Source organism: Heptranchias perlo, chromosome 20 (genome assembly GCF_035084215.1).
Source record: "Heptranchias perlo isolate sHepPer1 chromosome 20, sHepPer1.hap1, whole genome shotgun sequence".
Lineage (NCBI taxonomy): Eukaryota > Metazoa > Chordata > Chondrichthyes > Hexanchiformes > Hexanchidae > Heptranchias > Heptranchias perlo.
The window spans coordinates 2,012,083-2,036,811 of record NC_090344.1 but is presented as its reverse complement, the minus strand read 5'-3'; the positions used below and the strand labels follow the sequence as shown (position 1 = coordinate 2,036,811).

The window sequence follows — 24,729 nt, the reverse complement described above, 5'->3', positions numbered from 1 at the left end:
CTAGGTTAATGAGCTGTACCGGCTTTGACCATCATCAGAAAACGTATGTATCGTGGCTTGGGTAAAAGGAGTGTGTGATCTGAGGGGGACGGGACGGTCCGCAATTCTCCTCTCATTGTCCTACAGTTCCAGTGTAAAAGGAGAGTGTGATCTGAGGGGGACGGGATGGTCCGGAGTTCTCCCCTCAGTGTCCTTCAGTTCCAGGGTAAAGGGAGATTGTGATCTGAGGGGGGCGGGACGGACCTGAGTTCTCCCCTCAGTGTCCTACAGTTCCAGGGTGAAAGGAGGGTGTGATCTGAGGGGGATGGGACGGTCCGGAGTTCTCCCCTCAGTGTCCTTCAGTTCCAGGGTAAAAGGAGAGTGTGATCTGAGGGGGATGGGACGGTCCTGAGTTCTCTTCTGTCCCTCAGTTCCAGGGTAAAAGGAGAGTGTGATCTGAGAGGGACTGGATTGTCCGGAATTCTCTTCTGTCCTTCAGTTCCAGGGTAAAAGAGAGGGCGCCCTCTGTCAGCCCATCTTGGCCTCTGGTTTCTGGAGGAGAACATGGATTCAGTCGGCAGTGGAGCGAACCCAAAGTCAGTGCAGGCAGGACAGAGATTGTTTGACTTGGATTTACCCATCTCTCGCTATTGATAATTTTCCGAGTTCTCTCAATGCGGGTTATTAACATCACAGTGACGACAACTGGGTAAGGTAGCAATAAATAGAGAAATGTTATCAACAGCCATGCAGTCATCGTGTAACCAGTAACGTTAGGGGGAAAACAGTATTGTCCATATTGAACCAGAATGGAACCAATCTGAAAGTAATAGTCACATATCTGTGATTACTCATGTGTATTCATTTGTAAATATTTAGTATTATTCTGATTATGATGATTACTATGGTGATTATGATTTTAGATCACAAAATTCCCAGACTGGTATCCGGAGGCTCCCCATGCTCTGGCAGACTAGAGGTCCAATACGGTGAAACCTGGGGAACAGTGTGTGACCTTCACTGGGATTTGAATGACGCCAATGTGGTCTGTGCGCAGCTTCAGTGTGGAGTCGCAGTGTCCGTGCCAAGAGGTGCTTATTTTGGAGAGGGCACTGGGCTTCTACGGAGTGATTCCTTTCAATGTAAAGGCAACGAGACACATATGTGGGACTGTCCTCTTTCTCCAGTAAATCAGCAGGAGTGCACCCACAGGAACGATGCCAGTGTGATCTGTTCCGGTGAGTACAGACTTACTGAAAAACAGTTAACTTCCTCCTTAATATTTGGAAAACTGATGGTGATGACATTCCTGTGTTCCTCTTTAACACGGTCACATCTAAACTCGCCCTGACAGTTTACTATTATTGTTCTACGTCTGGTGTAACACGGTACAAATTATTCACAATTATTTATAAATAAGAAGTTTCTAAACTTTAACAGTTGTTCTGGAAGAAGTAGATTTGTTACGAGTTTATTTACCGCCTGCACCGAATGTATTTTTCTCTCTCACATTTGACCAAGCTTTCGTTGTCAATCAACGCACTGGTCCTGCGCTGACTCACTAACCGTGCGCACCCTTCATGGACCATAATGGTAACTTCATTAATCTTGCACAACAACATCAACTATGGGTTAACTTCATTAACTATAAGTTAACTTCATTAACTATAGGTTGACTTCACGCGGAACGATTGTTTTGCACAAGGTGTCTTGATCAACCCTGCGTTGACTTCTTTACTTCTGGGACTTTTCCGTTAACCATCCTGAAAGTTCATGACTTTATTCGCCGAGCACTGATGTTCCGGGCAGTCCATTGTCCTCATTGCTCAAACACTGACTTTCTGATCACTGCACTGCCCTCATTAACCATCCGCTGACTACATTAAACCTGCCCTGATCTCAACACTGCGGCACTATTTACATTGCTAACGCTCCTCTGCAATGTAGTGTGCATAAGGTCATTACCCTGACTTTCACTTCGCTCACCACGCAATTATATCAGCAGCTGTGGACTGTCCTCGTCACCTGGAAACTGACTCGGAGTCACTCACTGAACCCCTCAGTGGTGCAGACACGTTCATAATTAGCATCAAATGGATTCACGCGGCACTGAACAGCGATCGCTTTAACTGATCACCTATCTCGTTAACTGGTCACTGATCTCATGAACAGATCAATAACCACAATAACTAATCTCATTAACAGACCACTGACCTCAATAATTGATCATTGACCAAGAATCGGCCATTGATTTCATTAAACGCATTAACACGGCACTGATAACTGATCTCATTAACTGATCTCATTAACTGACCATTGACCACAAAAATCGAATATTAACTTCACGATGTCCGCACTGACCTAATCAGATACTTTGGTCTGAACGTCAGACCACACCAATTGTACACGGATAGAATATTGAAGTGAATTTCTGAGGGTAAAATGTAAGGTTTCTTTGAACATGGCTGTGAATATCACTAATAAATATTATTAGGGAGCATTTATCCAACGGAATTATAGGGTCGCTGTCTGGGGGCTGCAGTTGTCCTCAGAGTCCCACACACCAGCAAGGGGGGACTAAGCCAGGGCTCCTGCTTCCAGTCACTTATGAATATAATTGTGTGTGTGTGTAGGATCTGACTGTTCCACACTGCAATAGCCTTCCGACCCTCCCTGTCCAGGGTCAGACTTACTGAATGGTGGGGTATCAGAGGGCGGCTGTACTCCAGCACGGGTCAGTACAATCAGGCCAGAGGGAGGAGATTGGGGAGTTATATTACAGAATTTGTGCATTTTACTGTCCTCAGATGATACGATAGAAAATATGAGCAGGAATAGGGGATTCCGCCTCTCCAGCCAGTTCGGTCATTCAATTAGATCGTGGCTGATCTGTACCTCAACTCCATCTTCCCGCCTTTTAACCGTATTCCTTGATGCCATTAACGAACAAAAATCTATCGAGCTCAGCCTTCAAAATTTCGATTGACCAAACATCCACAACCTTTTTCTTTGGGAGCGGATGGGGAAAGTTCCAGATTTTCACTATCCTTTCTAAAAAGTGCTTCCTAATTTCAGTCCTAGGACCGACTATATTCAGCTGCTTCATCGATAATCTTCCCTCCATCATAAGGTCAGCAGTGAATGGTAGAAATAGATTCACTGATGAGAGACTCTACTCGAGGGAAGAACAGTTGGTGTATGTCAGTTATTTTCTGATGATTGCACAGTGTTCAGCTCCATTCGCAATTCCTCGGTTAATGAAGCAGTCCCTACCCGCTTGCAGCAAGACCTGGATATCACACAGATTTGGGGGCGGATCGGTAGCAAGTAATATTCGCGCCACACAAGTGACAGGTAATAACCATCTCCAACATGAGGAAGTGTAACCACCTCCTCTTGACATTTAATGGCATTACCATCGCTGACTCACCTACCTTCAATATCCAAGAGTTCGCCACTGACCAGAAAATGAACTGGACCAGCCGCATAAATGCCGTGGCTACGACAGCAGGTCAGAGGCTGTGTATTCTGTGGCGAGTGACTCACGTCCTGACTCCCAAAGCCTCTCCACCATCTACAAGGCACAAGTCAGGAGTGAGATAAATTACTCTCTATTTGCCTAAAATGGGTGCAGCTGCAACAACACTCAACAATTTCGACACCATCCAGGAAAAATCAGCCTGCTGGATCGCCAGCACATCTACCACCTTAAACATCTGTTTTTATACTGAGTGTGATTTAGGATTTATTTCGATCTGTATTTGTTTCCAAAACAGGAAACCATGGCCCACGACTGGTTGGTGGGGAGAGCCGATGCTCCGGCCGGGTTGAAGTGCTACACGGAGACCAGTGGGGGACGGTTTGTGATATTTACTTTGGTTTAGAAGACGCCAGTGTGGTCTGTGAACACCTTCAGTGCGGGGCAGTAATCGCAACCCGGGGAGGAGCTCACTTTGGGGAGGGAAACGGCCCAGTGTGGAAGGAGAACTACAAGTGCAGAGGGAACGAGTCCCGATTGTGGGATTGTCCGGTTTCATCCTGGGAACAGTTTAAATGCTCACTTGACGCCGGTGTCATCTGCTCGGGTGAGTCCTCACTGTCTATTGAACTGACATAAACCAACTGTTCTTCCCTCGAGTAGAGTCTCTCATCAGTGAATCTATTTCTACCATTCACTGATCCACCAGTTTTACTGATGAAGATCTCATGTTTTCATTCAGCAATGGACGTGTCCCCGATGGTTGATCAGTAGATTGGTTCATTATTAAACTACATCAGACCAAAGGGTTTCAGTCCAGCACATATTTCATTAATAAATGGCTCAACTTACTGTTTAATCTATACATGTGAATCCACTACGGATGACACCAAATTTAGGGGGGGGCAGTTCATACTGAGGAAGAATACAACAAAATTGCAGAATGTTTAATTGTCCATTTAATTTCAATATCGATAAGTGTGAGGTGGTTCAGGTTTGGTCGAATAAGTAGGCCACCGTACTGCTTGGAAAATAACAGTCTAAATGGCGCAGCGGTAATAAGGGGACTGTGGGCACAGATTCACAAATCATTAAAAGAAGCAACGCTGGGCAACAAAACCATAAAAAGTGCAAACAAAGTGCTGGATTTCATTTCCAGAGGAACAGAATTCGAAAGCAGAGAAGTTATGTGAACCTTAAACGTGACCTTGATTAGGCCATACTTGTAGTCCTGCGCACAGTTCTGGTCTCAATGTTGCAAAAAGGCTATAGAAGCACTGGACAAAGTGCAAATAAGATTCACAAGGATGATACCGGAACTGAACGTGTACAACTATCAGGAAAGACTGAACAGGCTGGGGCTCTTTTCCCGAGAGAAGATTGAGAGGTGACCTGATAGAGGTTTTCAAAATTATGAAGCGGTTCGATAGGGTAGAGGAGGAGGAGTTGTTTCCACTTGTGGGGAATATAAAACTAGGGGCCATAAATATAAGATAGTCACTAATAAATCAAATAGGGAATTCGGGAGAAACGTCTTTACCCAGAGAATGGTTAGAATGTGGAAATCGCTACCACAAGGAGTGGTTGAGGCGAAAAGCACCGATGCATTTAATGGGAAGCTAGATAAGTAAACGAGGGAGAAAGGAATAGAAGGATATGTTCATAGAGTGACGTGAAGGAAGGAGAGGGAATGGGGGCTCGTGTGGAACAAAAACATCGGCATAGATCCGGGCAACCGAATGACTTGTTTCTGTGCTGAAAAATTTTATATAATCCTGTACAAAGTCCTACAAAACAGGCTCACGTTGCTATAGCACAGAAATCCTGTTGTCGTATTTTAAACCGTTATAAATGTTACCGACTTAAATGAATCAATCAACATAAAATTCATCGCAAAGATGAGATGTGCTTTATCCTGGAAACTCTCGGCGTTAATTCGGCAGCAGATAAATGTTTCCAGATGAGTTTATACCTGGTCTGCACGTTTCAGTATGTGTTATATAGAGAACAATGTAATGTTGAGTGAATCGATCCTTTCGTTCTCTCCTTTGGTTCACGATCACTCTTCTAGTGTCAGGAGCTTTATGTTTATTACAGCCCGTCATTTCGGATAATTGACTTCAGTACGTTGCTAAAATCAATAATTAGTTTGCAGGTTCCTATTGTTTGAACAGATTAATGTCCGGCGATGCGAGAGTAAAATTGTTTTGCAGCTTAGTTGAAATTACCGTTGAAATTGTAAAAATGTGGCTGGGAGGAACTTGTGCAACTGACCCGGTGAAATTCGTGTCTTTCTGGTCATTGGGGATCTCGGTCAGAAATACACCAGTGACCAAGTGACGGATTTACACAATGCACCTGTTATGCTCCAAATCAAACAGGGCCATGAATTTTTACAGAGTAGTGATCCAGGCAGCGCTGAAACTAACAATCATCCATTTACCTGTGTCTGGATTGTGTATCTACTTCCTGTAATATAGTATCGCTGTCATCAAACATTAGTCCTGGCAATCACCCGCCACCGATTCTCCTCATTTGGTGAGGGCCTGATTGTGGCAGCTCTGCCCCCTGGCACCGTAATCCATTTTTAAAAGGGCCTTTATACTGGCCTCAATGTCGAAGGATGAAATCCTATCACTAACTCGGAACCCGCTCCCTTTAAAAGGGAACCTGAGGGCAGTTAATAGCTATTATGACCATGTGAGCACTGTCTGAACCCGGCCTCAATATATTGGATGAGGCAAATTGCGAGTGGCCAGGAGTCATTTTCTGACCGAGCTCCTGCCATCGATCGCAGCACTTCAACCACCGCCGGCCTGGGCCGGTCGCCCTCTGATTTATCTTCCAATCTCTGGAGTAGCGGCTGGTATCTGCTCTGTATTTCTCTAGATTCTCTTCACCGAGATCAGGAGACGGCAGAAAGGATGTGCTCGCAACCCGCCTGTCGAATTGGGAGTTTCAGGTTATTCGCTGTTATTAATTTATTCTTCTCCAGATGAAGGTTGGCCGTCGAGACTGACAAATGGGAGAAACCGCTGTGACGGGCGAGTGGAGATTTACTCCAACGGCAGCTGGGGGCGAGTGCGGGATAATCTCTGGGATTTAAATGATGCCAATGTGGTCTGCAGACAGCTGGGCTGCGGCAATGCGATATCCGCTTATAAATCTTCAAAGTACGGAGAGGATGAAGGGCCCGTGTGGGTGAATGATGTCCAGTGTGAGGGACACGAGTCGCAGCTCCGAGACTGCAGCTCATTCACATTCAATCAGAGTCTGACTGACAGCGAGGATGTAGGCGTGCTTTGTTCAGGTGAGTGAATGGTTCACATTTACAGAACCAGAAAGGGGAAGGTCTAATCTGCTGAGGAAAGTGGTAATATCGGTGGAGAGAAAGAGGTGGACCGGCGGAGGGGCATAGACAGCTCAAACCACAGTCATCAATGGTGGGAGTAAGGGCGTGGGAGATGCAAAAGGGTCCAGAGTTGAAGGGATGCAGAGGAGGTAAAAAGGAAGGTCGATGAGGCTAGTGCGTTTGATGTAGTCTACATGGATTTTAGCAAGGCTTTTGACAAGGTCCCACATGGCAGATTAGTGCTAAAAGTAAAAGCTCATCTGACCTAAGGGAAAGTGGCAAATTGGATACAAAATTGGCTCAGTGGAGGGAAGCGAATGGTAAAGGTCGACAGGTGTATTTGTGATTTGATATCTGTTTCCAGTGGAGTCCGCATGGCTCAGTACTAAGTCCCTTGCTTTTTGTGGTATATAATAATGATTTAGACTAACATATAATGGGCATGATTAAGAAGTTTGCAGATGATACAAAAATTGGCCGTTTGGTTGATAGGACGAGGAAAGCTGTAGGCTGCAGGCAGATATAAATGGACTGTTCAGGTGGGCAGAAAAGTGGCAAATCTGGAGAGGTGTGAGGTAATGCATTTGGGTAGGGCAAACAAGGCAAGAGAATACACGATAAATGGGCGGATACTAAGAGGTAAAGAAGAATAAAGGGACTTTGGAGTGCCTGTCCACAGATCCCTGAAGGTAGCAGGACAGGTAGATAAGGTGGTTAATAAGGCATAGGGGATACTTTCCTTTATTAGCTGAGGCATGGAATATAAGAGCAGGGAAGTTCTCCTAGAACTGCATAAAACATTAGTTAGGCCACAGCTTGAGGACTGCGTACACCTCTGGTCACCAAATTACAGGAAAGATGTGACTGTACTACAGAAGGTACAGAGGAGATTTACGAAGAGGGTGCCAGGACTGGAGAATTTTAACTGTGAGGAAAGTAAGGATAAGCTGGGATTGTTTTCACTTGAACAGAATATGCTGAGGGGTCATTTAGTTGAGTGATGTTGTGAGAGGAAGGGTGGCGGTGTGATAGAGAGAGGGAGGGTGATGGTGTGATAGAGAGAGGGAGGATGCTGGTGTGAGAGAGAGAGGGAGGGAGGGTGATGGTGTGAGAGAGAGAGGGAGGGAGGGTGATTGTGTGAGAGAGAGAGAGATGAGCGAGATGGTGTGTGTGAGAGAGAGACACTGATGAGCGAGATGGTGTGTGTGAGAGAGAGAGAGTGATGAGCGAGATGGTGTGTGTGTGTGAGAGAGAGAGAGAGATGAGCGAGATGGTGTGTGTGAGAGGGAGAGAGATAAGCGAGATGGTGTGTGAGAGAGAGAGAGAGAGTGATGAGCGAGATGGTGTGTGAGAGCGAGAGAGAGATGAGCGAGATGGTGTGTGTGTGAGAGAGAGAGTTGACGGAGATGATGTGCGAGAGAGAGAAAGATGAGCGAGATGGTGTGAGAAAGAGAGAGAGAGATGAGCGAGAGAGTGAAATTATGAGGGGCATAGATAGAGCGGACAGGAAGGACCCTTTTCCCTTAGCAGAGATTTCAATAACCAAGGGGCTTAGATTTGAAGTAATTGGTGTAAGGATTAGGGGGGAGCTGAGAAAAACCTCTTTTACCCAGTGGGTGGTGGGGGTCCGGAACTCACTAACTGAAAGGGTGATAGAGGCAGAAACCCTTATCACATTTAAAAAGTACTTGGATATGCACTTGAAGTGCAGTAACCTACAAGGCTTACGGACCAAGTGCTGGAAAGCAGCTCCTTTTGGACTGGCACAGACACGGTTGGCCGAATGGCCTCCTTCTGTGCCGTAATTTTTTCTATGTTTCTCTGTCTCTAAATGTTTCAGGGCTGGATTAGGTTGTAGACATAGGGAGGGACGAGGTCATGGAGCGGTTTAAGCCCAAGAAATTAAAGGGACAGTGACAGCGTGGATCCAAATTGGCTCAGGGACGGAAAGCAGAGTGCAGTGAGTGAACAGTTGTTTCTCACATTGAAGGGAAGTACACAGTGGGGTTACCCCGGGTCAGTATTAGGACCACTGCTCTTTTTGATATATATTAATGACCTGGATTTGGGTGTGAATGGTATAATCTCAAAGTTTGCAGATGACAAGAAACTCGGAAATGTAGCATACAACGTGAAGGTTAGGAACAGGCTTCAAGAGAACAAAGGCAGACTGGTGAAATGGGCAGACACATGGCGGATGGAATTTAATGCAATGAAGAGTGAAGTGATATATTTTGGTAGGAAGAACGAGCACTATAAATTAAATAGTGCAATTTTAAAGGGGGCGCAGGAACAGAGAGACCTGGGTGTGCACGTATACAAGTTGAGAAGACCGTTTTAAAAGTATATGGGATTGTTAGCTTTATAATGGAGGTATAGAAGACAAAAGCAAGGAATTTATGCTAAACCTTTATAAAACACTGATTACCACACTTTAGAAATAATGTTAAGGCATTAGAGAGAGTGTTGAGGAGAGATTTACCAGAATCGTATCAGGAATGAGTGAGTTCAGTTATGTGGAGAGATTGGAGAAGCTGGGGTTGCTCTCCTTGGAACAGAGAAGGTTAAGAGGAGATTTGATGGAGGTGTTCAAGATATGAACGATTTTAATAGAATAAATAAGGAGAAACTGATTCCAGTGGCAGAAGGGTCGGTAACCAGACGATACAGATTTAACGTGATTTGCAAAGGAAATAGAGACGACGTGAGGAGACATTTTTTTAATTCAGTGAGTTGTAATGATTTGAAATGCACTGCCTGAAAGGGTGGTGGAATCAGATTCAACAGTAACTTTCAAAAGGGAATTGGATAAATACTTGAAGGGAAAAAATTACAGTCCTATGGTGAAAGAGCAGGGGCACGGGACTAATTGGATAGTTCTTTCAAAGAGTCGGAACAGGCTCGATGAGCCGAACGGCCTCGTTCTGTGCTGTGCCATATTTTGATAGTATGAGGATGAGAATATAACACAGGAGGTATTTACCAGAAACCAGTGTAGGCCAGTGAGAACAGGGCTGTTGGTGAGTGGGACTTGGTGCGGGTTAAGGTATGGGCAGCAGTGCTTTGGATGAGATGAAGGTTATCCAAGGTGGAATATGGAAGGCCTGGCCGGGACAGCGTTGGAATATTCGGTACTGGAGCCAGCAAAGGCATTGATGAGCGTTTCAGCAGCAGACAGGCTGAGGCAGGAGCGGAGGTGTGCGATGTTGCAGAGGTGATCTTTTTGACAGAGAGCATATGTGATTGGAAGCTGAGCCCAGGGGTCAAATGCAATGCCGAAGTTGCAAATATGTTCCATTATACAGTATGTAGGCGCAGACAGATGTTCTGGGGCTGTACTGGTGAGTTCAAGTATGTCGTATATAGGTGCAGTGAGATGTTGTGGGGTTGTACGAGTGTAAGTCCATTATGCCGTAAGTAAGTGCACACAGATGTTCTGATGTTGTACTGGTGTAAGTGTTCTTATGAAGTAATAAAGGATGACAGATGTTTGGGGATTATATGGTTTAAGTTCAATTATCAAGTATGCAAGTGTACACAGCTGTTCTGGGGTTGTACGGGTGCATGTTGCATTATACAGTTTGTAAGTGTAGACCGGTGTTCTCGGATTGTGCTGATGTTAATTATATTATGCAGTATCGAAGTACAGGCAGATGTTCCGGTGTTGTACTGGTGTTGGTTGCATCGTGCAGTATATAATTGTAGATAGCTATTTTGGGTTCTGCTGGTGTGAATTGCAGTATGCAAATGTAGGCAGATGTTTTGGTTCGTACTGCTGTATCTTCCATTATGCGGTATTTTGGTGGAGACAGATGCCTTGGGGTTGTACTGGTGTAAGTTGCATTATGCAGTATGTAAGCATAGGCAGATGTTCTGGGGTATTCCTTCATTTACCTATCAAAGGGCATTAAAATCCATCAGAATTTTTTTCTTCGCTGAAGAAGCAGTGGTTCGATTGAGTGATAAGATTAATATGTACAATGCTCCCGTATTGTCCAACAGAACACATGCAGATAAGATTGTCTGACGGTGGAAGTCCATGTGCTGGGCGAGTGGAGGTTTATTACAATGGGACCTGGGGCTCAGTTTGTGATGATTCCTGGGATTTGGCCGACGCTGACGTGGTTTGCAGACAGCTGGGTTGTGGAAATGCGTTGGAGGCGGCACTTCCTGCTTCGTGTGGACAAGGCCCAGGCCTAGTTTGGTTGGATGAACTGAACTGTTCGGGTAAGGAATCGTTTCTCTGGGACTGTCACTCAGCACCGTGGGGTCAACACGACTGTGCTCATAAAGAAGACGTGAGTGTGGTGTGTTCAGGTAAGGGCGCTTTCAATCTGCTCATTTTCTGCAGTGTTATACGTGAAGCCTCAATCGGGAGATTTCTGAAATAATTACCGACAACCAGAGAAAACAACCGGTAAAACATGTGGTGGGCAGTGTGAACACACAACGAGTTATTTTATGTTTCATTGACAGAGCACAAAGAGATGCGGCTGGTGAATGGAGAGCATCGCTGTGAGGGGAGAGTGGAAGTGTTCTACAATGGGACCTGGGGAACAGTGTGCTCGGAAAATCTGGACCCAAAGGATGCAGAAGTGATCTGCAAACAGTTACAGTGCGGCCCTATCACATCTGTTCAGTATAACACTCGGTTATTCGGAGAGGGATCCGGGCCCATTTGGCTCGATGAGATGGAGTGTAAATCACACGAGTCGTTCCTTTGGCAGTGTCAGTCTGACCCGTGGGGTGAACACAACTGTAATCACAGGGAGGATGCAGGTGTTGTTTGTTCAGGTAACACAACGAACCTCTCAATGCGCGGGCGTCATTTCAAACATTGGTGTCTAATACCGTCAGCATGTTTCTCTTCTCAACAGATGCCAAATTGCCGGAGAGATCCAACAGTTCAAGTATCTGCGTTCGAGACTCTGGTTCTAAAGATGGACATTTACCAGGTGCTTCCTGCTCTTCATACCAAATATCTGACTTGTATTCTTGGCATTTACCAAATAAATATGACATTATTCTCTTTGCCAGACCTGGGACAACCTGTGAGGCTGGTTGGCGGTAACACCAACTGCTCCGGGAGAGTGGAGATATTGTCCAATAACGGCTGGGGCACGGTGTGTGATGACTCCTGGGATATCGCCGATGCCAATGTTGTCTGCAGACAGCTGCGCTGCGGCCCCGCTCTACGGGCCGCAGGAGGGGCCGCATTTGCCCGTGGTGACGGTGTTATCTGGCTGGATGATGTGAAGTGCACTGGAAGTGAATCCTTTCTGTCCGACTGTCGTTCCTCACCGCCAGGTCAACATGACTGTGATCACAAGGAAGATGCCAGTGTGATTTGTTCCGGTAAGGTTCGCAGCCGGATTTTCCTCGTTTTGTGAAAATGACTCATTGATTTCGTAAATTAGGAACAACTTTTATCTTCAATGTAAAATTCCTAATATTTTAAGTTCATGTCTTGTTTGTACAATATATTCCACAGGGCCCGATTTGCCCCCTACTGCTTCTCCGTCCACATCTGCAGGTATTTATCACGAGTATCAGTTTTAGCATTCGCATTAATATTTTATTTTACTGTATTATTACTATTATGGTCACCAATATCATTCTTGATTCAGGAATTGTGCCGTTAGATTAGACATTTCCTAATATTACTCCATTGTTTAAGAAGGGTGGGAGAGAAAAAAACAAGTCTACAGTTTAACGTCAGTTGTGCAGACTAGAATGTGTATTAAGCATAGAGTGACTTGAACAAATATGAGCTGTTCAGGGGGATTCAGCTTGGCTTTGTTCAGGGTAAGTCATGTCTGAATATTCTAGCTGATTTTAGAGGAGGTCACTAATAAGGTGGGTAATGGAGCGTTTTTTTTTATTCATTCATGGGATGTGGGCATCGCTGGCAAGGCCAGCATTTATTTCCCATCTCTCATGGCCCTTGATAAGTTGGTGGCGAGCGGACTCCTTGAACCGCTGCAATCCGTGAGGTGAAGGTTCTCCCACGGCACTGTTAGGTAGGGAGTTCCAGGATTTGGACCCAGCGACGATGAAGGAACTACAATATATTTCCATGTCAGGATGGTGTTTGACTTGGAGGGGAACTTGCAGGTTGTGTTGTTCCCATGTGCCTGCAGCCCTTGTCTTTCTAGGGGGTAGAGGTCGTTGGTTTGGGAGGTGGTATCGAAGAAGCCTTGGCGAGTTGCTGCAGTGCATCCTGTGGATGGTACACACTGCATCCACTGTGTGCCGATGGTGGAGGGAGTGAAGATAGTGGATGAAGTGCCAATCAAACGGGCTGCGTTGTCCTGGGTTGTGTCGAGATTCTTAAGTGTAATTGGAGCTGCACTCATCCAGGCAAGTGGAGGTTATTCCATCACACTCTTGACTTGTGCCTTTTAAATGGCGGAAAGGATTTGTGGAGTCAGGAGGTGAGTCACTTGCCGCAGAATACCCAGCTTCTGACCTACTCTTGTACCCACATTATTTACGTGGCTGCTCCAGTTAATTTCTGGTCAATGGTGAACCCCAGGACGTTGATGGTGGGTAATTCAGCGATGGTAATGCTGTTGAATGTAAAGAAGTGGTGATTGGACTCTCTCTTGTTGGAGATGGCCATTGCCTGGCCCTCGTCTGGCTCTTATGGACACTATGGATGTCCTCTAGTGCACTCCCAGAAGGCATCAGATAAGTTTCACACAAGAGACTCGTAGGGAAAATGAGAATGCACGGAATTGCAGGTAGCGTTTAGACTTGGGTTGGAAATTGGTTGGGAGGAAGAAGACAGGGAGTGGGGTTAAAGGGTCATAATCTGATTGATGGAATGTGACAAGCGGTGCTCCCCAGGGATATGTTCTGGGGCCTCAAACTTTCACCATGTGTATTAATGACTTGGATGACGGAACAGAGAGTTGTATATCCAAGTTTGCAGATGACACCCAATTAATCGGGACAGTAAATTGTGGGAGCGGGAAGTTGCAAAGGAACATAGATAGGTTAAATGAGTGTGCAGAACTATAGAAAATAGAGTTTAGTGTGGGCAAGCATGAGGTCATCCACTTTGGGCCCAAGAAAGATAAATCGGAGCATTTTCTAAATGGTAGACAAAACATTAAATGCCAGCGGACAGGTACAAAAAGTAATTGGCCTAATTCTCAATGTGTCTCAAATACAGAGCGGAACAAGTTAAGCTTCAGTTGTATATAAACTTCGTCAGAACGCATCTGGGATACTGTGTTCAGATTTGGACACCACAACTCAAAAAGAATATATTGACCTTGGAGTCTGGCGCAGATTCACCAGATTAATTCCGGAGCTGAGAGGGTTAAATTATGAGGACATGTTGCATGGACTCGGCTTGTATTCCCTTCAGCATAGAAGATTGAAGTGTGATCTGATCGAGGTGTTTCAAATGTTGAAAGGAATTGATAGGGTAGATAGGGAGAAACTATTTTGTTTGATGGTGGAATCAAGAACAAGGGGACATAATCTTAAAATTAGGTCGAGGTCATTCAGGAGCGAAATCAGGAAGCACTTTTTTCACACAAATTGTCGCAAATATCTGGAATTCTATCCCTCAAAATGCGATGGTTGCAAGGTTACTTGGAGCTTTCAATCCTGAGATAGATAGATTTCTGTTGGTTAAGGGTAGCAAGGGATGTGGAGCATATACGGTAACTGGAGTTGAGGTACAGGTCACCTATGATCTTATTGAATGGCTGAGTAGGCTCGAGGGGCTGAATGGTGTAGTCCTGTTCCGAATGTTTCCATGCTCCTATACTTATTATTATTCTCATTCTTATTAATAATAACACTTTATTGTTACTTTTGATCATTTCTGAAGTTCATGTGACTAGCTTCAAAATGACTGGAACGCTTTTTCCTTCCCGAGTATTTGAAAGAGATCGGTTTAAAGCCCGTTAATCCCCGGTCTCTGACTATACTTGAACTGTCCTGTACTCAGCAGGTACATGGGAGGCGGGGCTGGGACTCGGTCTCTATAATTCTGACCCGCTCATACTTTTCTCTGGTACAATGTGCACCATAGTTATTGGGGAATGTTTAGCGCGACTCATTGCGCATGAGCAGTGCATTCAATTAATAAACATTTATTGTAAACTTTTTAATACACAACGCGGACTGTGGCTGTAATACATCTTTCTGTAATCTTATGATTAAGGACAGGGAGGTAAAGGCACATCCATCCCTGTTGTCGGCTGCATAACCCTTGGAGTCCTTCTAATCTGTGAGTTGATCGCACTGATGGTGATAATACAGAGAAAGTCAACAAGAAGAGGTAAGGCTCAAATCCTCCCGCTGAACTAACACTGGATCTCGGATATTGTTTCATATCCTGGCGGGACTCCAGTACATTGTACTTTTCCATAGAGAGAGTCTCACGTGGTATTGTCAGAAAGAAATCTTAATCCGCTTTTGGCGATTTGTTCCGTTCAATGTGCTGCCCGAATTAGTAAAATATGACATTTAAACGGTGAATTATTTGAAAGATAGAAACATGGAAAATTTACGGCACAGAATGAGGCCATTCGACCCATCGTATCTGTGCCGGTCGAAATAGAGCTACCCAGCCTAATCTCACTTTCCAGCACTTGGTCCATAGCATTGTAGGTTACAGCATTTCAATTGCATATCCAAGTACTTTTTAAATCCCCTCTAATCCTTCTACGAATTGCGTTAAATCTATGCCCCCTGGTTATTGACCTCTCTGCTGGGAAAATAGGTCCTTCCTGTCCACTCTATCTAGGTCACTCATAATTGGATACACTTCAATTAAATCACCCCTCAGCCTCCTCTGTTCCAAAAAAAACCCCAGCCGATCCAATCTTGCCTCTTAGCTAAAATTCTCCACTCCTGGCAACATTCTTTTAAATCTCCTCTGCACCCTCTCTATTGCAATCGCATATTTCCTGTAATGTGGTAACCAGAACTGTACGCAGTACTCAGCTGTGGCCGAACTCGTGTTTTATACAGTTTCAGCATAACCTCCCTGCTCTTATATTCTATGCCGCGACTAATAAAGGAAAATATTCCGTAAGCCGTCTTAACCACCTTGTCTACCAGTCGTGCTACCTTCAGGGATCTGTGGACATGCACTCCAAGGTTCCAAGGTCCCAATCTACCTCTACACCTCAGTATCCCCCCATTTATTGTGTATTCCCTTGCCTTGTTTGCCCTCCACAAGTGCATTGCCTCACACTTCTCCGGATTGAATCCATTTGCCACTTTTCTGCCCACCTGACGAGACCATTGATATCTTCCTGCAGTCTACAGCGTTCCTCCTCAATATCATGGCCATTTTTTGTATCAGCTGCAAAGTTCTTTATCATGCCCCCCTACATTTAAATGTAAATGATTAATATTTAACACAAAAAACATGGTCCCAGTACTGAGCCCTGCGGAACCTCACTAAAAACAGACTTTCAGTCAAAAAAACACCCGTCGACCATTACCCTTTGCTTCCTGCCACTGAGCCAATTTTGAATCCAATTTGCCACTTTCCCTTGGATCCCATGGGCTTTTACTTTTTTGAACAGTCTGCCATTTGGGACCTTGTCAAAAGCCTTGCTAAAATCCATGTAGACTACATCAAACGTGCTACCATCATCGACCCTCCTTGTTACCACCTCAAAAAATTCAATCAAGTTAGTCAGGCACGACCTTCCCTTAAGTGTCCACATTCACCGTCCCAGGATGTCAGCCGGTAAATGAGATTCCAGAAAAATTTACTTGTTGCAACAATGGAACAGAAAGTTTAATTGAACTGTTTTGGGCTGTGCTTTCAGTTATTTATTTGACTATTATTCTTCCCTGATCCATTGGGTATCCGTTCCACCCCTTCAATTTCTGGGGTCCGGAAGTCCAATCTTGAAATCTCTGACCAGCTTCTGTCCGTCATTTTGAGAGGTGACTTTCTGCTTTCGCCAGTGATTATTCTACATCCCAGCACAACTATTCCACTCACATCTCACCCACCCAACACACTCCTGCTCTCTGTTCACAGCAAGTCACTTCTCATACTGACTGAACAGGCCAAGAAACCATGACCTCCTTAGTCGGTCCTCCATACTGATACTGTCCACACACACGTGTACACGGGGGCATGCGCACATGGGGGCATGCGCACACACGTCGGCATTCGCACACACATAGACATATATATATATATATATATATGGAGAGAGACGCAGAGAGAGATATAGACGAACAGAGAAAGAGAGAGAGACAGACACACGTCTGCGTACCCGTGCATGCATTCAGATAGATATACATACATAAACACGTGCACAAAAGCATGCATGCAGACGTGCATGCAGAAACATGTATTCATGCACAAACACGCACAAACATGCACATATGCAGATATACAAGCACAAACATGCATACATGCACAAACACACACAGACACGCACATATGCACATATAGACGCACAAAGATGCATACATGCACAAACACTCACAAACATGTATACATGCACAAGCACGCACAAACACGCACACATGCAGACACGCATGCACAAACACGTATACATGCATAAACATGCACACATATACAAACACGTATACATATTCAAACATGTGTACATGCAGACATACATATACAAACACAAAAACATGCACATATACGAACAGATCTACATATGCAAACACATATACATATAGATACACATAGAATCACGCATTCATATAGACATACATATACGACAACGCATACATATATACACATGTATACAAACATGTATACCGATAGATATACGGATACAAACAGATATGCATATACAAACACATGTACATATAGATACACAGATACAAACAGATATGCATGCAGATATATATATATATATATATATATATATATATACAAAAATATATACATAATACACAAACGTATGCATACAGATATACAGATACAAACACGTATACGTGTAGATGTACATATACAAACACGTCTACAGGTAGATATATAAATAGACACGTGTGCATACAGACACATTGACAAGCACGTATGCATGCAGATATACATATACAAACATAAATACATATTCAAACAGATATACATATTCAAACACGTATCCACATAGATATATATATATATATATATATCTGTTTTATATGTATATCTATCTGTATACGTATTTGTTTATGTGTGTGCATATATGCTTATTTGAATATGTATATCTATATGTATACGTGTTTGTATATGTATACGTTTTTGCATATATATATATATATATATATATATATATAAATATATATATATCTGCATGTTTACGTGTCTGTATATGTATATCTATGTGCATACGAGTTTGAATATGTATATCTGTTTGCATATGTATATCTGCATGTATACGTGTTTGTATACGTATATCTATATCTACACGTGATTGTCTATGTTTATCTATATGCAACGTGATATATATATATATATATATATATATATATATATATACAAACACGCATGCTTATAGATGTACATGTACTAACACGTATACATGTAGATATACATATAAAACACGTGTACATGCAGATATACATATACAAATACATATGCGCATATGTATACATATACAAACATGTATACACGCAAACATACGTATGCAACACGTAAACATGCCCAAATACGTATAGAGCACGTTTACGTACACAATTTGTGTAAACGCACACAAGTGTACAGCATGTGTACACACACATACGTACACAGCACGTATACACGCTCACATACGTATACAAGCACGTATACATGCACACACACGTTTACAAACAACTATACACGCAAATAAACGTACACAAACACGTATACACGCATAAATACACATACAAACACGTATACACGCACGCATGCCGATACAAACATGTGTACAGATAGATATAACTATACAAACAGCTACTATATAAAAGCAGGTATACATATAGATTTACATATACAGACACGTATAACCACGCAAATTCTTATAGTATAGATAGACATATACAAACATATTTCCAAGTGACATATGTGTACATAGAGATATACATATACGAACACATACATGCAGACATACATATACAAACAGCTATACATTTACAAACACGTAGACATATAGATGTATATATACAAGCACACATGCACGCACACACATATATATACACACACACACACAAACACACACACCACATGGACAACAAAAAGAACTTGAAATTAAATATCACCTTTAAGGTAGTAAATCGTCCCAAGGCGATGCACAGGAGCGTAATCAGGCAAAATGTGATACCAAGCGACATAAGGAGATATTAGGACTGGGGACCAAAAGCTTGGTCAAAGAGGCAGGCTTTCAGCAGCGTCCTAAAGAAAGAGAGAGAAGTAGAGAGGCGGAGTGGTTTAGGGAGGGAACTCCAGAGTTTTTGGCCTAGCCAGCCTTAGGCACTTCTACCACTCGTCTATGTACACTCATGCACACACATTCGTTCATATACACTCACACGCCCATACACACAGATCCGTTTATATACTCATATACAGACACATTCATACATACGTACGCTTGTTCATACTCACACATATATACACACACATTCATACAAATGCACACTTGTTGATACTCAAACACACACATAACAAACATTCATACACTCATACAGGCACGTACGTATACTCAAACCCACGTGCGCATGCATGCACACACGAAAATCCCTTCCCTGTCCACACTACCTGCCTTTGTTCCTTGACGACCAGCTTCTCTGTGATTTGGATTTATTCGCACACAAATTAGTGGTAAATGTGCGTGGAATGAAACAAAATGTTAATCTCCCCGCCCTCCCTCCAACAGGTGCTGTCACTCGCGGCAGGGGTTCGCCTGCTGGTTTGTACCAAGCAATTTATGAAGAGATTGAGAATATTCCACCCGGCGAGGATTCCACTCAGCTCCGTGGATCAGGTCTGTACTTTTCCTTTGATACGAATCTTTACTGGATAGGCTCCGCTTTCCTTAAATATCCATTTTAATTGTAACTGTTCTGACTGAAAACGATCAGCAGTCTGTTCACTGTTCCCATGTGAGATATTGTTATCACAGTGAGAGAGTCTCTGTGTCCGTGTGTATAGTAACAACAGGAATGAGTTTGGGAAGATTCCCTCTGGGCCTTTCATTGTTCCCATGTGAAGAATTCCGAACACAGTGAGACCGTCTCTGTGTCCTTGTGTATAATGATCCCAGTATTGGCTTTGGGAAGATTCCCATTGTTCTGATATCTGAGAGCTTCTTTACTAACGGGCTTTACTCTGTATTATTGTTTCTTCTCTGATATGTGAGATATTATCGAGACGACCGGACGATAATTTGTATTAATGTGTCTGCTCTGTTCTGTGTAACAGAATCGGTATTATCGGGCTGCCCAGTTTGTTTCTTATTCATTAACGGGATGTGGGTATAACTGGTAGCGACGGCATTCATTGTCCATCCCTAGTTATCCTGAGAAGGTGGTGGTAGGCCATCTGTTTGAATCACCACAGTCCGTGTGGTGAAGGTGTTCTGGGTCCATTCATTGTCGATCTCTAGTTCTCCTGAGAAGATGGTGATCGGTCTTCCCCTTGTAACAAATTCCAGGACATTAACACAGGGACGTTGAAGGTTTGATATTATTTGTTCCGGTTTCCCAATCAATCTCTCCAATAACCATCCATGTTTTGTGTTTCACAGTTTCCAGTTCCATTGACTCCCTCAATAATATCGAATATTACACCAGTTTGGGTGTCAATGATCCGGGATCAGAAGATTATGAAGGGATCTCCTCCAGTGATCAGGGTGGGTACATTTTCACTTCCCACGATCTCTTTGATGTGTTCATGATCTCTACTGTCGAAAACCAAGAACTGAAGACATCAGAGTTATTCAAAGTAAATTGACACTGCCAATGACCCGCGGTTCTGGAGAGGGACTTTAGTTACAAAAGATTGCAAAAATACTTTGGATTTGAAGCAAATGTATCCTGTTTGTACCCAGTAGTATCATGGAATGAAAAATTCCGTTGAATGTATTTCCTCACATTTCTCTATGGAATGTGAAATGTGTGCGCTGGTTGGGTGGGTGATTCAGTGCGATATTACAGGACCCTCCCGTTCTCTGGTTTAAATCCCAGACGCTTTGGTCTCATTAACGTCTCCGCTGTCTGCGTATTGAGGCTGCATTATTTTAAACCGAATTGAGACAAACTCGGTCCATATGTCAATGACCACAGGTAACAGCACAAAATCAGTTCTAGTGCAGGTCAGTTTGCGCTCAGTGAAACAATAGGGGTGGGAGTGTGGGAGAAGAGGATCCGTCACTCTGATATTACTGGGAGTGTGGGAGAAGTGGATCCGTCACTCTGATATTACTGGGATGGGAGAAGTGGATCCATCACTCTGATATTACTGGGAGTGTGGGAGAAGAGGATCCGTCACTCTGATATTACTGGGATGGGAGAAGTGGATCCGTCACTCTGATATTACTGGGATGGGGGAAGTGGATCCATCACTCTGATATTACTGGGATGGGGGAAGTGGATCCGTCACTCTGATATTACTGGGAGTGTAGGGGAAGTGGATCCGTCACTCTGATATTACTGGGAGTGTGGGGGAAGTGGATCCGTCACTCTGATATTACTGGGAGTGCAGGGGAAGTGGATCCGTCACTCTGGTATTACTGGGAGTGTGGGGGAAGTGGATCCGTCACTCTGATATTACTGGGAGTGTGGGGAGAAGTGGATCCGTCACTCTGATATTCCTGGAATGTGGGAAAATGGGTCTGTCACATTGATTTCCTTGGGAATGCGGTTCCTAACTGGGCTTAATGTAATTCACGAGAACAATTGCATCTTCAAGTTCTGTGAAAAATGAATTCAGCAAATCAGCAGATTTCAAATAATTATACAATCTTCAGTTGAGTTGTAAAAGTTGCAACAGAGTGTGTTCTCAGCACGCGAACGAGTGTTCTTCCAGACACGTTGAATCGACAGGCTCAATTATATCAATATGTTATCAGATTTATAATAGTCGATTTTATAAACAGAAAATGACTCTGAATCCATTAGCATTCTGATTATAATGACATTCAATCTAATTCAAATCGCAGATTTTAAAAGTTACATCTGCACGTACGGCCTGTCAATTTACTTCGATGACAAATTCCGATGTTCACATTTACAGCGGAAACTGGCGGTGTGAACGGTCACACTGTAATTACACCGTCCCACCAGTGACGGCTCTGTAGTTGATTCACTGGACGGGAGAAGCAATTCCAGCCTGACAGGTGGACACTGGAAGCTTCTGTTAGAAATTTGGACAAAGGAATTTATAATGTACATTCAACATATCAGCAGAGGATGTGTGAGTTTTAAACGGAGACTAAACTACCTTTGCACATCATGATCCAATAATTACCCGCCCTCTCACCCCACTTCACCTGAAAAATACAATTGCTCCACTGTCCCTCCCTGCAAGTCCCAGGGAGATTGACTAATAATAATATAATTCTAAGTTCCGAGTTCTATCATTTGGTTTCAGTGAGAATCACTATTTCCTCCCAGGTTCGGTTCCGGGCGATTATGACGATGTTGAACCTGGAGCCATTGACACGCAGGGCGGTCACTTCCCGCTGGAAAGTGACCCTGATGATCCGCCCACACTCACAAGAGCCGGCGGTGATCTCTGCACTCTCGGTGAGTTCAATCTCTGATATTCCTGAATTCACCAGCCCCCTCTGTAGGAATGTACTGACGTATTGATGTATTGGCGCTGTTTTGAATTCCATTCCAATCGGCGGTGACACAAATATATAGCATACATATATACACTGCAGTTTCAATCATAATATTAATACTCAATCTGTCTCTCCCCACATCATACAGCTCTCAAACCCGCACTGAGTCCCATCATTAATCCATAATCTCTCTCCCCACAGTATACAGCTCTCAGACCCGCACTGATCCCGGTTTCAATCCCATCATTAATCCATAATCTCTCTCTCCCCACAGTATACAGCTCTCAGACCCGCACTGAGCCCGGTTTCCCTGTCCCTTTCATTCACGGAAAAAATGACGATGTTGTCCATGACTCGGACGCAGCCCCGGACATTTGGCCACCGATGGACAGTGAGATTGTGGCTTAAAATAGTATAAGTTCTACATCAAATCGGTAAGAGCAGCGTTTTATTGTTTGTTCAATTGTTTGTGTCCCAGTGCTAGGAGAGAGTCCAGTCCCGGGTGATATTGATTATTGCACATATTAACCAAGGACTGCAGTTGTTTCTATCCCTGATATCCCAGTGCTGGGGGAGTGTCCAGTCCCGTGTGATATCCATTCTGTTATAATGTCGAGTGTGTTCTGCGGTTGGTAATGGAAAATATCAGAGAAAATATGCTGTGTCTTTACTATTTAAATAAAAGGCCCTTTAATAAGGTTGTCTTTAATTATATTTTCTGATTGTGGGGAATGTGTTTTCTACAGTTTATAATTCTATAATTATAAAAGAGAACAAGCTGCATCGTTATTATTGAAATAAAAGTTCCCTTTATACCAACCATATTCTGTCTATCGTATGATAGGGGGGAATGTGTTTCGTGCAGCTCGTTGACGTGACATATCAGAGAGAATATTCTGAGTATTTACTAGTGAAGAAAGACTACATTTGATTCTATGGTGTGTTGGTGGGAATTGTTTTCACCGTTCTCTCTCTCTCTCTCTCTTTCTCTCTTTCCCTCTCTCTCAATGTGTTTTTTCCCTTCCAGAAAAAAGTCAACGTTAAATCCAGGATGTGATGTCCCGAGACGTGACAGAGACTGGCACGAAATATTCTGTGTGAAATCTGAGAGAATGTCCATTAACTTTTCCAACAGCGTGAAGACGCTGAATGTGCTTTTCATCACAATATAAACATCACTTTATTTTAATCGATCACCATGTCACTTTGTGTTGAAATAACTGGATTTGTTTTTTCTCCATATTCTGTCTGAAAGTGTATGTGTTCTGTGTAATTAACAAATGTAAAACGGAAAGAATGTATTTCGGATAATTTCTCAGTCTGTTAATACTGTATATACGCGGATCCTGTAATAGAGATTAAGAAGTTGTGTTGATTAATTATGAGTTTACAGGATCTTCATTTTGTGATCGCTTCACTTTTTCATATCTCTTCATTGCAGGAGGTTCAGAACCCGCAGGAGATCCAATGAATGGTCTGCCTGTTTTATATCCATTTATTGTAACTGTCCATCCACCAATACAAAAACTGGAACAACAGATGTTTTCCCACCTTATACTCGATGTACAGAGACTGCTGCAGTCTCATAACATAAGTGGTGATGTACAATGTAAATAGCATTCAATAATAAAATACATGTATTAAATATTTTAGTTGGAATTTTTGCCTTTATCGCTTTTTCTTTGAATATATTAAACACGTTATCATAGTGTCATGGTGTGGCACAGCACAGAAGGAGGCTATTCGGCCCATCGTACTGGTTCCGGCTCTTTGACAGAGCGATCCAATTAGCCCCACTCCTCTGCTCTTTACCCATAGCCCTATGTGTTTTTCCTTTTGAATTCCCTTATGAAATTTATTATTGAATCTGTTTCTACACCCATTCAGGCACTGCATTCATTACTCCCTGCGTAAAAAAGTAATTCCTCATGTCGCCTCTGGTTCTTTTGCCAATCACCTTAAATCTGTGCGCTCTGGTCACCGCCCCTTCTGTTACTGGAAACAGTTTCTCCTTAATTACTCTGTCAATACCGTTCATGATTTTGAACACCACTATCAAATCTCCACTTAACCTTCTCTGTTCCAAGGAGAACAACCCCAGCTTCTCCAGTCTCTCCAAATAACTGAAATCTCTGATCCCTGTGAGCATTCTTGTAAATCTCTTCCCTAGCCCTAACTCTAAC

At 43.4% G+C, this 24,729-nt stretch overlaps 1 protein-coding gene across 1 annotated transcript in view; it reads left to right on the top strand.

Moving 5' to 3' along the window:
• The window catches only part of LOC137335557 (deleted in malignant brain tumors 1 protein-like), a 46,379-nt gene extending 22,174 nt beyond the window's left edge, over nucleotides 1-24,205 (top strand). The window contains exons 4-17 of the mRNA XM_068000872.1: nucleotides 903-1,217; nucleotides 3,756-4,064; nucleotides 6,453-6,767; nucleotides 10,812-11,126; nucleotides 11,286-11,603; nucleotides 11,687-11,764; nucleotides 11,847-12,164; nucleotides 12,301-12,342; nucleotides 14,992-15,108; nucleotides 19,637-19,744; nucleotides 20,507-20,611; nucleotides 22,374-22,505; nucleotides 22,821-22,980; nucleotides 23,574-24,205. Of these exons, the coding sequence (XP_067856973.1) occupies nucleotides 903-1,217; nucleotides 3,756-4,064; nucleotides 6,453-6,767; nucleotides 10,812-11,126; nucleotides 11,286-11,603; nucleotides 11,687-11,764; nucleotides 11,847-12,164; nucleotides 12,301-12,342; nucleotides 14,992-15,108; nucleotides 19,637-19,744; nucleotides 20,507-20,611; nucleotides 22,374-22,505; nucleotides 22,821-22,954 (2,606 nt within the window). The 3' untranslated portion in view covers nucleotides 22,955-22,980; nucleotides 23,574-24,205. The remainder of the gene's footprint in view (nucleotides 1-902; nucleotides 1,218-3,755; nucleotides 4,065-6,452; nucleotides 6,768-10,811; nucleotides 11,127-11,285; nucleotides 11,604-11,686; nucleotides 11,765-11,846; nucleotides 12,165-12,300; nucleotides 12,343-14,991; nucleotides 15,109-19,636; nucleotides 19,745-20,506; nucleotides 20,612-22,373; nucleotides 22,506-22,820; nucleotides 22,981-23,573) is intronic.
• Nucleotides 24,206-24,729: the final 524 nt, after the last annotated feature.